Raw genomic sequence first — 13,161 nt, 5'->3', positions numbered from 1 at the left:
GGAAACTGGGAATGGAGAAATTTACATGTAAATAAAGAAAATATCTAATTAAAAAAAAAAGAAAAAAATATGTTCCTGAAAAATCCAGTAAAAACTGTTTGCTTGTGCAATTTTCAATACTCCCTACGCCCAGCACATACTGAGCTATTACCTCTACTCCAGATACATTGTTGGCCCTTTCATTAACACATCTCTTATCAGGAAACACATAGACATACTGGCAATATAGTTTTGTACCTTCTCTGAAGACATACTTCTGATTGTTACCCTTGCAGGATTCTCTTGTCCTTGTGGCCTCCTTCTTTAGCACAGAGTGTGTAGTATTCATTTCCCATGTACTTTATAATGTGAATGTCTTATATACTTGTCACCTACTATGACTCAACTCATGATCAATCATTTCAAGGAAATAGTAACAAGAAAAAAAGCCATAGAGAGAAAATGTGCCTGGGTTATGGTGAGAGAAAATTAAATATGTACTTCCCAGTGTCTCTCCTCAGAAGTAGTTTCCTTGAGAATCAGTGCCTCTCACAAGTACTAACGTATACAATTTGTACATGATTTGACCTCAACAGTGACAGACACAGGAGTAATAATTCCTAGGAAAAGACAGGAGAGCACATATGCTGCGAAGTGAGTTCCTAGCTCATTTTATATTCCCAGGAACATATTTCTGAGACCACAGTATTCAGGGAATAATTTTACTGTGTCCCTGCTACCCCAAGACTATGTTTGGCTCTCCTGTGTTGACTGTGTTCAGTGTCGCACAATAAAAATCAAGGCCTCCTGACTTTATGGAACCTGTCACATCACCCAGCTACCTCCCATTCCTTTTTGTTCTTTTCATTAATACAGGAGTAGCTGCCACCAGGTGGCTGCTACCGGCCCTGTCTTCAAAACTCATTGGAAAGGCTTAGCTGTGTGACTTCTCTTGTTAGTTTTTGTAATTATCTCAAAGTAGAAACTGAGTCAAAATGAACCTTTTATTCTGCAGTAAGTTCCTATAATTAGCAGAGCTGAGTGTGAAACCACATTAAATGACCAAAAATAACCAGTACATTTAATAAACATTATCGTAAGGTTTCACATTCCAACATCTCAGTTGTGAGCAGAGGATTTTAAAAGCAGCCGGATTTCTTCCGACTGTCTCCCTCTAGCGGCAGACACGGTGCATTTCTATCCTTTCCCACGCGATTCAGCACTCTTGGCTCTCCATTACACAGACTTATGGGAAATGTAGTCTCCCTCAATGTGACGTAATAAGCAAGGGAAGCCCGAGCGCCTTTCTTTCTGCACGTGTTCGCCCTTTACCGCAAGCCCTTCTCCAGTTTGGGCTCAAGTTTCTCACTACCCTGTTGGGGTTGGATTTCTGAGGTGAAGGTTGGTCCAGGGTGCAGGGCAGCCCGCCAGGCCTGAGTGATTGTTCAGGGTGGGCGGGTAAGTCCATCTTTGAAGGAGTTGTCAGAGGTCACTTGGGAAACAGGGAGAAGCTCACTTTGGAGAGGGGCTGTTTTAACCTAGGTTGGGCTACTGAGTCAGGATTTAAGTCAGCGCTGGGGAGAGGGCGACAGGGATGGTGCTGGGAGCAGCCATCAGTAGGCTGCTGCTTCAGTCCACCCAGGATCTCCCTGGCGAGGCCGGTAGGCGACTGCTTGCCCCCAGGCAAGGCGGGGAGCTCTCTTCCCAGCTTGGCTATGGAAGCATCCTGACTCACTCCCTTCTGGCTGTAGTCAGGTTTCTCAGCTCGTCTAGAGAAAGCAGAGTTTCTGGTCACTACCGCACTTTATAGCCACACTTTATAGCCACGTAGTACTCGTGTTTATAAGGTTTGTAAAACACCTAGTATTTTTGTCTATAAAGTTTATAAACTCTTAATATTCTAGAATAACGAGGAAAGGAAAAGGAGTGGACAGGGACGGTGAACTTACTGTTGAGAAGGGCAAAATCTGTTTGGACTTCTCTCACAAAATGTCTCTGAGACACACGAACAGGAGGTGCGAGAGTTCTTGTGACTTCCACTTTCTGTATTCTGTTCTAGGCTTGTGTCTAGAAGCAGGTTCCACTGAAGGAGGGGGCAGTGAGATTTCATATTCCCATTAGGGGATGAGTAGGAATATGCAGCAATTCTTAGGAAATCCCTGACCAGAAAGGCGTTGCATTTCTTCCATCTAGAAAGTAAACTTTGTCACGCTTAAGCTTAAGTGTCCTGGAATGTTTCCATTAATTTAGCCAAACCCCACCTAATGAGGCCATGGTTTCAGACCTTCTGCCCTCCACCACAGGCAGCCCAACAGGCAGCCTGAGAAGAGCAGAGTCCGATCAGCGGCAGTGGCGGCCGGTGCTGTGGTGGGCCTATGCTGGGCAGCATTAGGTAGTGACCCTAGCAGCTTAGGTCTTCCACTGGGGACCTGCTCGAGCTCTCTCAGGGAAGAGTTTCTGCCTTCACTCTGCTCTGGGCTCTTGCTGGTGTGGAGAAGCTTTTGACAATGCCTACTTTTTGTTTTGTTTTGTTTTGTTTTTCTTCTTAAGACAATTCTGGGTTTTCTATTAAACAACTTCCTTGATACTTCCTGTGACTTAGGATTCGTTAGCCTTCTCCGTTGATATTTTTTTCTGTGCTCTGGCTCTATATATTAGTATTTTGCCTTCATGTATGTCTGTGAACCACTTGCATGCCTGATTTTATCCTGAAAAGTTTTTTCTCCTTCAACTACATCAGATAATTTTTGTTGAGTGTAGTAGTTTAAGTTGGGATTTCTTGTCTTTTAGAACTTGGAATGAATTGTCTGCGGATATTATGAATTTCAAAAAAAATGTGTGGAACTTAATGAACTTAAAGTAGTCCTCTGATGGAAACTTACAACTTTAAGAGTATATGTTTAAAAAAAAAACATAAAGAACACAAATAAATAACTTGACACAACTCAACAATTACACAGAAGAAGAAACCAAACACAAATCCAGTAGACAAAAATAAAGATGAGAGCATAAAAGGTTGAAATAAAAACTAAGTAAACTGCATAAGCCACCAGTGAGGTCCAGAGGTTCTTAGGACAGCTAAGAAGAGTGACTGTTCACTCAGCTGACTGAAGGGAAGAAACGAGGGATCTCCATTCAGACCAGGATAATCAGGGAACACTGCAGCAGACACTGGAGAAACCAGAGCCTTACAAGGGAATACTTTAGAAACCTGTCCCCTAATCCATTTCTAGAAATCTCCAGACTGCCTGTGTTAAATTAAGAGGAGATCGGCAAGCTAAACAGACCATACAAATGAGATCATACACACAAAAACAAGTCCCTTTTCCCTAAAAAGAAAATAAAGGAAAAAAGAAAGAAAAGAAAGAAAGAAAAAGGAAACAGAGGCCCAGATGGATTAACAGAAGAATTATACCAGGCTTTTAATGAAAAGCTATAGTCATTTCTCTAAATTCTATATTTCTTCAATAAGAAGGGAAGGTAGGAAGAAAGGAAGGAAGGAAGGAGGGAGGAAGAAGGAAGGAAGAAAGGAAGGAGAGAGGAAGGAAGGAAGAAGGAAGGAAGGAGGGAAGAAGGAGGGAAGAAGGGAGGAAGGAAGAAAGGAAGGAGAGAGGAAGGAAGGAGGGAGGAAGGAGGGAAGGAGGAGGGAGGAAGGAAGAAAAGGAAGGAAGGAAGGAGAAAGCAAGAGGAGCACTTTCTAACCCCTATAAAGTCAGTATTGCTACTGATGGCATGCTAGGCAACTCAGATTCCAGGACAGTGTCTCCATCAGAATATGCATCTTAATTTCCTTTCACATTCATTATTCTGTGTACTAAGTGTTGAGATGTAAATTCTCACACACCATGACTTTAGTATAAAAGGGTGCATAATACAAGCATCCCTTTTTGGATGCATTCATTTTACGCTTTTTAGCATTCCTAACAACTGTGTAATAGCTATTTGCATGTATAGGATCTTTTATTATTCTCTTAAAGATGGGTACTGTGTGAGATCACAGGACTATATCAACCATAAATTAGTAATATCATTTGCCCACATCAGAAGCATTTCTAGCTCTTTTACCCTAGGGGAACTTTAGAATGGTGTTCACAGCACATAATGCCTATGAGTGTTTGTATTATTATTATTAGTGGTTTTAAATTGCCTATTGTGTGATATTCATTCATTGATATTTATTTCAGAAATGCTGTCATTCAGGGATGTGGCCATTGATTTCTCTGCAGATGAGTGTGAATGCTTGGACTCTGCTCAGTGGGATCTGTACAGGGATGTGATGTTGGAGAATTACAGCCACCTTGTGTTCCTGGGTGAAGATCACTTCCATAATGAGTTCCTAATTCATTGTCAACATGTAACTTCCTTTTATAGAACTCTCATAGGAGCTTTCACTTTCTAATTGGCCTGCTTCCCCCACAAGTTTCTCTGGCTGCAGCGGAACTTGCTCTCTAGACCAGGCTGGTCTTGAACTCAGAGAGATGCCTGTCTTGGCTTCCCAAGTGCTGGAGCTGCCACGCCCAGCTTGCAGGCTGGCTTTTAAGGGAGAATTGTTGGTGCAACTAAGACAAGTTTCACTTAACTTCTTGTGTTTTAATATAATTCAGTGTGTGCCTCCTTCACTGTTGTTGTCATGCCAGAAATTAAATGAGACAGGCTATGGAACACACATGGAAAAGAAAATATTTTATTCTTTTCTGATTTTATAGTTTTCCTTGTAAATGACAAAAATGAAGATCTGTGACTATTAACTCCTAAGTACTCTAAAATGCCTATCAGAAACAATGTGGGGGGCCCATTTTCTACAATCCTACCTTAGGTCTTGTTTTTTCTTATAAGCACAGTACTAGAGTAGAAATGTTAATTCTCTTCTTTCTCCCTCCCCACAGGTCTTTCCTTCTCCAAGCCGATATTGGTCAGATTTCTGGAGAAAAATCAAGAGCTTCGGAATGTGAAGAAAAAAGCAGCTGCTGTGCCCCGAGGTGTGTAGGGATGAGGGGTGAGAGGCAGAGTGCAAGGTCGGATCCAACAGAAAGCCAGGCTCTAACATAGACATTGAGGTGTCATTTTCTGGTGGAAAACATCCGCTACTCTCTTTTTAAATGACGTGTGCTGTCAGAGAAGAGCTTCTCCCAGGTTTTAATGATCCTTTAAGTCTCTAGCCATTGTTCTTCCTGTCCATTTTTAGTACTGAATTTTGGTGAGAGTCTATATTGCAATGGACTTGTCACTTTCTCCTACCACTCTCAAACTTGGCACATGTTCTAAAAGCCTTTGTATTCAGTACCTTATACATACATTTCTTTTCAAAAAATTATTTAAATTATTTTTGAGATTATATCATTCCCCCTTCCTCCTTCAAAACCCTCCCATATACTCCTTCTTGCTCTTTCTCAAATTCATGGCCTCCTTTTTAATTAATTGATGTCACATGCATATACTTTTATTCCTAGATAAACTATTCAGGCTGTACACTGTTACTTGTATGTATGATTTCAAGACTGACTGTTCGGTATTGGATCACTGATTGGTGTACTCTTCCCCGAGGAAGACTTGCTCTCCCTCTCCCGTATTTCCTGCTTGCTTGTAGTTCTTTGCATAGGGCTGAGGCCTTGTAGGCTTTCGTCTGTCATCACGAGCATGAGTCTTGGTTGTCCTTGCTTTGCTTGTGTATAGGCAGTCAAGTTGGTAAGACTTTGAGTGTAGCTTCTGATATTACTGGGAGACACTATCTCACAGTAAACTCCCTTACCCTCTGGTGCTTAATAATCTTTCAGCCCCTTTTCCACAATGTTCCCCAAGCCTTAGGTGTAGTCATTCATTCATTCATTCATTCATTTGATGTATTCACTTGGACTGGGCTCCCCAAGTCTACATTTTGATCATTTGTGGATTTTTGAAAGGGTCTGCTTTTTTTTTTTCTTCAAAGAAAAGTTTCCTTGATGAAGGATGGGGACGATACTTCCCTCAGAGTGTAAGGACCAACATTTAGGAGGTAGTGGTGGGGACTATGCTGGTTTAGAAAAGTGGCGGTTGTAGGCTCGTCTCCAAGATCCATGGTTTCACTAGCCCCAAGTGGTTGGCTCAGTTTCCAGTCCTAGGCATTTCTTTCTTGTTGAGTGTGTCCTTAAGAGCTTACCCTGTTAGGCTTGTCCATACTGCAACCTGACAGTTGTGCCATGCTGGTCACTGTTGCGGTTCATAGACACCATGACTGGGTAGGACTTTTGGTTGCTTGCCTTCTTGGTAAGCTTTCATGCTGCCTTCTGTTACCATGAAAACTAGTCCTCAGGGAGGAGGCATTCTGATCGTATTCAGTTCAAGGGCCTCTGGGTCCCGTGTCTTGAGCGTGTGGTGTCTTCAGCAGTAAGAACTCACCTTCCACTTGAGAGGAACAGCCAAGGGCATAAGCAATAGTCTGGAATGTTCTGGGAGTCTCTAGGACCACCTTGCCTAATTCCTCAAAAGAAAGCTTTTCATGCCTGGTGCTCAAGGTTTTTGTTAGTTGGTTTTTGGCTCTTGGAGGGAGCATTGTCAGCTCCCATGGGAAAACATCAGTTAAATTATCTATGTATATTCATATCTCATTTCCATTTCCTGTACATATATTTCTAGGTAGGTAGTTAATAGTGTGACTCCTTATAACTTTTTCTTCCTGTTATTTTACTTCCTCTCCTCCCCCTTTCCAGTTCTCTTTCCCTCTCTGACTAGAATCCCCATTTTCTCTGTCACAGGTTTATATCCTGTTAATTAAATTGTCTTTTCAGAGTGATATCTGAATTATCTGATGTATTCATCTTCATGTTTTCTTTCACGCAGTGTCAGTGATTTAACACACATGCCTTTGTGGGTAGATAGTCTTGGGTGAAATCTGTACAAGTCTAGAAGAATGCTTCCTACAGGGGTTAAGAATTTTGTTGAGTTTTAGATTCTTGGTTCCTCCTTTGCAGTTCCATTTTCTCTATTATGATTTTTGCTACCTAGTCTGCCTGAAATCATCTCATTAGATGTACTATGTGTATTTTTAGATGGAATACCTACAATTAAAACATTTTGAGACTGTAACACTTTTTAATGTCTATGAAAAAAATCTATCTTAACACGTTTTTGTGACCATCAGTATTGTATATTTCCTCTTACACGTGTGAACATGAGCCTCATATGTTCATGTTTTCTATATTTTCTCTTTGGTTACTCTGGGGTTATTTATCTTGTAAATAAATAGTTCTTAGAAATTAGGCTACTTTTAATTAATTGTTTAATTAATTTAGTTAACTGACAGGTATATCCAGTTTTCAAAATTTGTCATCTATAGCAGAACTTGAAATTTTTTTCTAATAATATTTTCCTGGTATATTGTCTTGTCATTAGACTATAACATAAAGCCTGATATCTCAAATTGATGAAGCAAATTATTCGATGGTTTGCCCACAGTCCTCTGGTTATACAGCGTATGCTTTCTGTCTTCCACAACTAAAGCTGCGTACTTAGGATAACACATCATCTTTTCCCATGCCCATCCAGTTTCACACAATCATCATTAACTTTCTGGTTTCTTAGTTTGGCTGGTTTGTCATTTTCAGGTGTATGCATTCATACAGTTCCAATGCTTGTTTATCATCATTCTGTCCTGTTATTATAATTCCTGAGGAGTTTCTGTTACTAGCCTTGTTACAACTTTCATAGCTATTTAAATATGAGTTATGCTCCACTCTTTCTATGCTCTGTTTTGTTGTCATCTTATTTCAATTGAAGTTTAAATGATTTCCTCCTGCCAGTGAATATAGATGTTGTGATTTATTATAGGTTTTTATTTATTCATAAAAATAAGTTAAAGTCTATGTATTAAAGAAATGCATTAGAAATATGACAAATGTTCCTAATCTTTTCTTCTTATCTCAACTTTTACTCACCAGGAAAAAAACCCTATAAATGTAAAGGATGTGACAAAGCCTTTGCTAAGAGCTCCATCCTTACTCATCACCTGAGAATTCACATTGGAGAGAAACCTTCTAAGTGTGACATATGTGGCAAGGGCTTATCTCTGCCCACCATACTTCATAACCACCAGAAAATTGATACCAGAGAGAAACCCTACAAATGTGAAGTGTGTGGCAAGGCCTTTTCTAAGCCCTCCACACTTGTTAACCACCATAATATTCACACTGGAGAGAAGCCTTACAAATGTGGCAAGGCCTTTTTTATGCTCTCCACATGTACTAATCACCAGAAAATTCACACCGGACAGAAACCCTATGAGTGTGAAGTATGTGGCAAAAAGTTTTCCAGTCCTGCAGACTTTACAAAACACCGAAGAGTTCATACTGGAGAGAAACCATATAAGTGTGAAGAGTGTAAAAAACCCTTTAGTAATCTTTCAGCCCTTAGTAGACACAAAGTTGTTCACACTGGAGAGAAACGCTACACCTGTGAGAAATGCGGCAAAGCCTATAGCAGGAGTTATCACCTTAGTCGACAAAAGAAAGCTCATACTGGACAGAAAACTTACAAGTGTAAAGAATGTGGCAAAATGTTTTACTATTCTTCAGACCTTAAAAGACATCAGAAAATTCATTCTGAAGAGAGGCCGTATGAGTGTAAGGAATGTGGCAAAGCCTTTCCCAGTCCTTCAGATGTTACTCAACATGCAAGAACCCATAAGAGAGTGAAGCAATATACCTGTGACCATTGTGGAGAGTGCTTTACTATTCAGACAACATTTTCTAACGTCCGGAAAATTCGTCTTGAGGGAAAACCATCTGAATGTGAGAGATGTCGAAAGAACTTCATAACTTAAAACACATAAAAGTGTTCAGACAGCTAGCCTGTACATGGGAAGGATGTGGCAGATGTTTTATGTATCATTCGGCTGTTGCTCAACCTCAAACAGTTCACACCTGAGAGAAACCCTACAATAAGGACCAGGGCTTATTAACTCCTCATGTCTATATAAGCATTGGAGAATTCATTCTGATGAGGAAGCCTTCAAAAACAATCAGCATGACAAGTCCTTTACCTGTTCTTCACATCATAAGTATCCCAGAGACTTCCTCACTACAGAGACACTCTCCATGTATAAACACTGTGCCTAAGCCTTGAATGATAATTCAAGTCTTCATCAACGCCAAAGAATTGACAAAGGTGAGAACCCCTGCAGGAGCAGATGTCCTTGGTAGCTGTAGACAACCACATCACACAACCCAGCACTTCCTGAGGGACTCTTAACTAGGTATTTGACTCAGTCAGATTAGCCTGTAGGCATATTTTGGGGGGGAATTTTCTTGATGGCTAAGTGATGTGCATTAGTCTATCCAAGGGTAAGAAGTGCCATTCAACAGCAAGTGTTCCTGGGTTATATAGAAATCTGGGTGAAGGAGCATATTCAAATATGGAGCAAGGAGGCACATTTCCTCTATGGCAGTGCTTCTCAACTTTCCTAATGCTGTCACAACCTCCCCCTCCCCCACCCCCCTATGTAGTTTATCATCTTGTGGTGACCCTCAACCATAAAACTATTTTCAGTGCTACTTCAAAACTGTAATTCTGATGTTGTTATGAATCATAAATATCTTGTATACACATGATCCTAGGTGACCACTGTGAAAGGTCATTTGACTGCCAAAGGGCTCACAACTTATAGGTTGAGAACAGCTGCTCTATGGTTGCTGCTCCGGTTCCTGCTCTGGCTTCCATGGATGATGGACCTTTAAGGTTTAAACTAAAACAAGCCTTTCTTCCTCTAAGTTTTTTGGGGTCATGGCATTTGCCATGGTAAGAGAAAGCAAAGTAAGACAGCAATAAGCTGTGAAGGATTTTTTTCTCTTCGTTATACTTCAGTTGTCACTGGATTCCATACGTGACATAGTATCACACAGACTTTAGATTTGTTCAATGTTGATTGGACACCAGAGCATTCACAAATGAAAACAAACCCTATTTATGTGAAGAATATGACAAAGATTTTTCTAAAATTGTACTTGATTCAACACCACATACCTCATACTAGAAAGGAACTTCGTAAGAGCAAAGATATTGGAAAACTATTCAACAGTTGTTCTAATCTGCAGCATTTTAATCTATATATAAGAGAAACCCTGCCAGCTTCATTCTTCACACATCACACATTTGTCTCTCTCTCTCTCTCTCACTCACTCACACACACACACACACACACACACACACACACACAAACACACACACACACACACGACATACCTCCTCTGAAAAGGCCATACTTCTAATCCTTCTTAAGTAGTGCACCAACTGAGAATGAAAGATTCATGAGCCTCTGGGACCTGTTCTTATGTAGACCACCACAATGGTAAAGAGTAACCATCCACCCTGAGCCAAATTAAACTTTCTCCTTCAAGTTGCTCTTGCATTTTATCTAAACTGTTTCCATTTAATGCACACATAGTCATGCACATGAAGACATGAAGACATAGTATAGTATCAATATATCTTGTATGTAGATATAGTTGCTCCCACCTTTGCCCCGAGATCATGGCTGCACTACCAGCTCCTCCCTGCTCCCTTTTGATCCACTAGTTTAGCTCTGGGATCTGCCACTGCCAGCCCTAACACAGCTTCTTATCCTACCTGCCATTGTCCTGGAGCTTTACATGGTTGCTGCTGCTGCATCCCCTTTCCTCTAAAGCATGGCAGAAAAGCCTCTCTCCTTCCTTCCATCTCCCTTTTCCTCCTGGGACCTGTAAGTTCCACCTGTACCCTTTACCCAGCAACTGGCTCCCAGCCTTCTTTATTGACAAATCAAGAGCCAGTTGGGGGAATGGTATTAGCAATAGAAGCTCCTCTTACATTATCTTAATATAACTTTTCTGCAAAAATGCAGAAAAAAGAAAAATGTGCAATGAGTGGTTTGAATGTGTGTGTTTATACAATTAGTTACTATGGTGCTTTTTTCATTTCAATGTTAATATCTTTCAAACCAGTTTGAATTTATTTTTGTGTAGAATAAATGAAATTAAATAGTTTTAATCTTCCTTTTGGAAGAATTCAGATATCTATTTTTTCCAGCAGTATTTGTTCAAAAGGCTGCCTATTGTGGCACATATTTTTTGGAAATTTTGTCAAATATTTTATGTCTTTTAACTTAGTGTTCTCTCTCTGAGGGCATTTTACATTGCGTTATTTACATTTTTGTTTTATATGACTACCATGTAGTCATTATCACTATGGTTCTGTAGTATAGTTTGAGGTTGTTAACTAATACACATTTGACAGTTCTTTCTGCATAAATGGCTTTGCTTATATGTGGCAATTTTTGTTCCTGTATGGGTTATGTGTTTTTTAAGTTGTTTGTTATTGGAATTTTGCTATGGATTTCATTGAATGTATTGATTGCTTTTATTACTCTAGATGTTTTTACAAAATGAGCTCTGCAAATCCCAGAACATGTCTTTCTGTTTTATAATGTCTTCCTGTAAGTGACGCTTTTTGATATTTTCAAATTATGGCTTATAGAAGTCCTTCACTTCTTTGGTTAGGGCTATTCCTGGATGTCTCCTTTAAAAAACTTTTTTAAAACCAGGTGCTGTTTTCCTAATTGCTTTCTCTCAAGTATGTACTTGTTAGAGTGTACAGAGACTAATGATAGTTTATGTTGATTTTGTGAACAGCTATTTTACTGATAGTGTTTATCTTTGTCTTAATTAGGGATTCTGTTGAAGTAGAAAACACTGTCACCAAAAGCAAATTGGGAAGGAAAGGGCTCATTTTTTTTTTTTTTTTTTAAATACACTTCCAGGTAACAATCCATCCCTGTGTGAAGTCAGGGTAGGAAATCAGGTAGGGCAGGAACATGGAGGCAGGAACAGGAGAGAGGGTTTGGAGGAATGCTGTTTACTGCCTTCTCCCATGGCTTGCTCCCATGGCTTGTTCGTCTTTCTTCCTTCCTTCCTTCCTTCCTTCCTTCCTTCCTTCCTTTCTTCCTTCCTTCCTTTCTTTCTTCCTTTCCTTTCTTCTTAACAAATATTTTTAATTAAATCTTTACAAATGTGCTTTGATGTTTTGCCCGCACATATGTCTATATGAGGATGTCAGGAACTGGATTACTAGATGTGAGCTGCCACAGGGGCACTAGGAATTGAACCTCTGGGTCCTCTGGAAGAGCAGCCAATGTTCTTAACTGCTGATCCATCCTACCAGCCCCTCAGTGTGCTTTCCTACAGTACCCAGGACCTCCCGGTCAGTTGTGGCACTGCCCACAATGAGCTGGGGCCTCCAACATGAATCATCAGTCAAGACAATGCATCACCGGCTTGCCCACAGGCCAGTCTGGTGGGGACATTTTCTCAGTTGAACTTCTCTTCCAAAATTATTCTAGCTTGTGTCAAGATGACATACTGTGAGCCAACATGATCATATTTAGAAGTTTCAGTAGAGTATACAGCAAGGTCTTTTAGTATACATTCATGTCATCTGTGAACTGGCAAGGTTGAATTTTTTCCTTTCTTAATTTTTCCCTTTGCCTATCTATATTTTCTTCTTTCTTTCCTAAAGAATTTGAGTTCAGTATTGGAAAAGTAGAGATATTAGGGGCCCTTGTCTCATGTCAGAGTTTTCATTTTTCTCCATATAATCAAGGTTGCCCACAGTTTTGTCCACAGCTTTTATTATATTGATAGATGTTCCATCCATTCCTAGTTCCATCAAGACTTATGAACACAACTGAAGTTTACCCAATGACTTTTCTCCATGAGGTGATTATGTGATTTCCATTTGTCTATTTTATGGTGCCTTATTCATTGATTTACATATATTGAGCCAACCTTCTATCATGGGGATGAAGCCAGCTTAGTCATGACATGAGATCAAATTTGACTATAGTTAATTTTCTTTAAAAAATCTATATTAATTAAGGATATTTGGTGTGTGTGTGTGTGTGTGTGTGTGTGTGTGTGTGTGTGTGTATGTGTGTGTCTAGTTTTGATATTAGAGTTACAGTGGCTTCTTAGAATGAGTTTGGTAGTGTGCATCTTTTTCTGTTTTGTGGAAGGATTTGAAATGTGTTAATTCTTGATTTTGTTTTTTGTTTAGAAATAAAAATATTTTTTTGTTTTTTTTTGTTTTTTGTTTTAACTTTTATTGCATTATCAGGAAAGTTACATGATTTCAATTTATCTGAATTTGTTAACATTTAAAAACATATTTTAATTAAATAGA

General features: G+C 39.7%; 1 protein-coding gene across 1 annotated transcript in view; it reads left to right on the top strand.

The window, feature by feature from the left end:
* Positions 1-1,256: 1,256 nt before the first annotated feature.
* LOC116083869 (zinc finger protein 58-like) overlaps positions 1,257-13,161 on the top strand; it is a 37,332-nt gene continuing 25,427 nt past the window's right edge. Inside the window, exons 1-4 of the mRNA XM_031360650.1 lie at positions 1,257-1,380; positions 4,164-4,289; positions 4,866-4,958; positions 7,893-8,761. Coding sequence (XP_031216510.1) covers positions 4,166-4,289; positions 4,866-4,958; positions 7,893-8,761 — 1,086 coding nt within the window. The 5' untranslated portion in view covers positions 1,257-1,380; positions 4,164-4,165. The remainder of the gene's footprint in view (positions 1,381-4,163; positions 4,290-4,865; positions 4,959-7,892; positions 8,762-13,161) is intronic.

The sequence above is a fragment of the Mastomys coucha genome, unplaced genomic scaffold (assembly GCF_008632895.1).
Source record: "Mastomys coucha isolate ucsf_1 unplaced genomic scaffold, UCSF_Mcou_1 pScaffold8, whole genome shotgun sequence".
Classification (NCBI taxonomy): Eukaryota; Metazoa; Chordata; class Mammalia; order Rodentia; family Muridae; genus Mastomys; species Mastomys coucha.
This window is presented reverse-complemented; position numbering and strand designations above follow the sequence as displayed.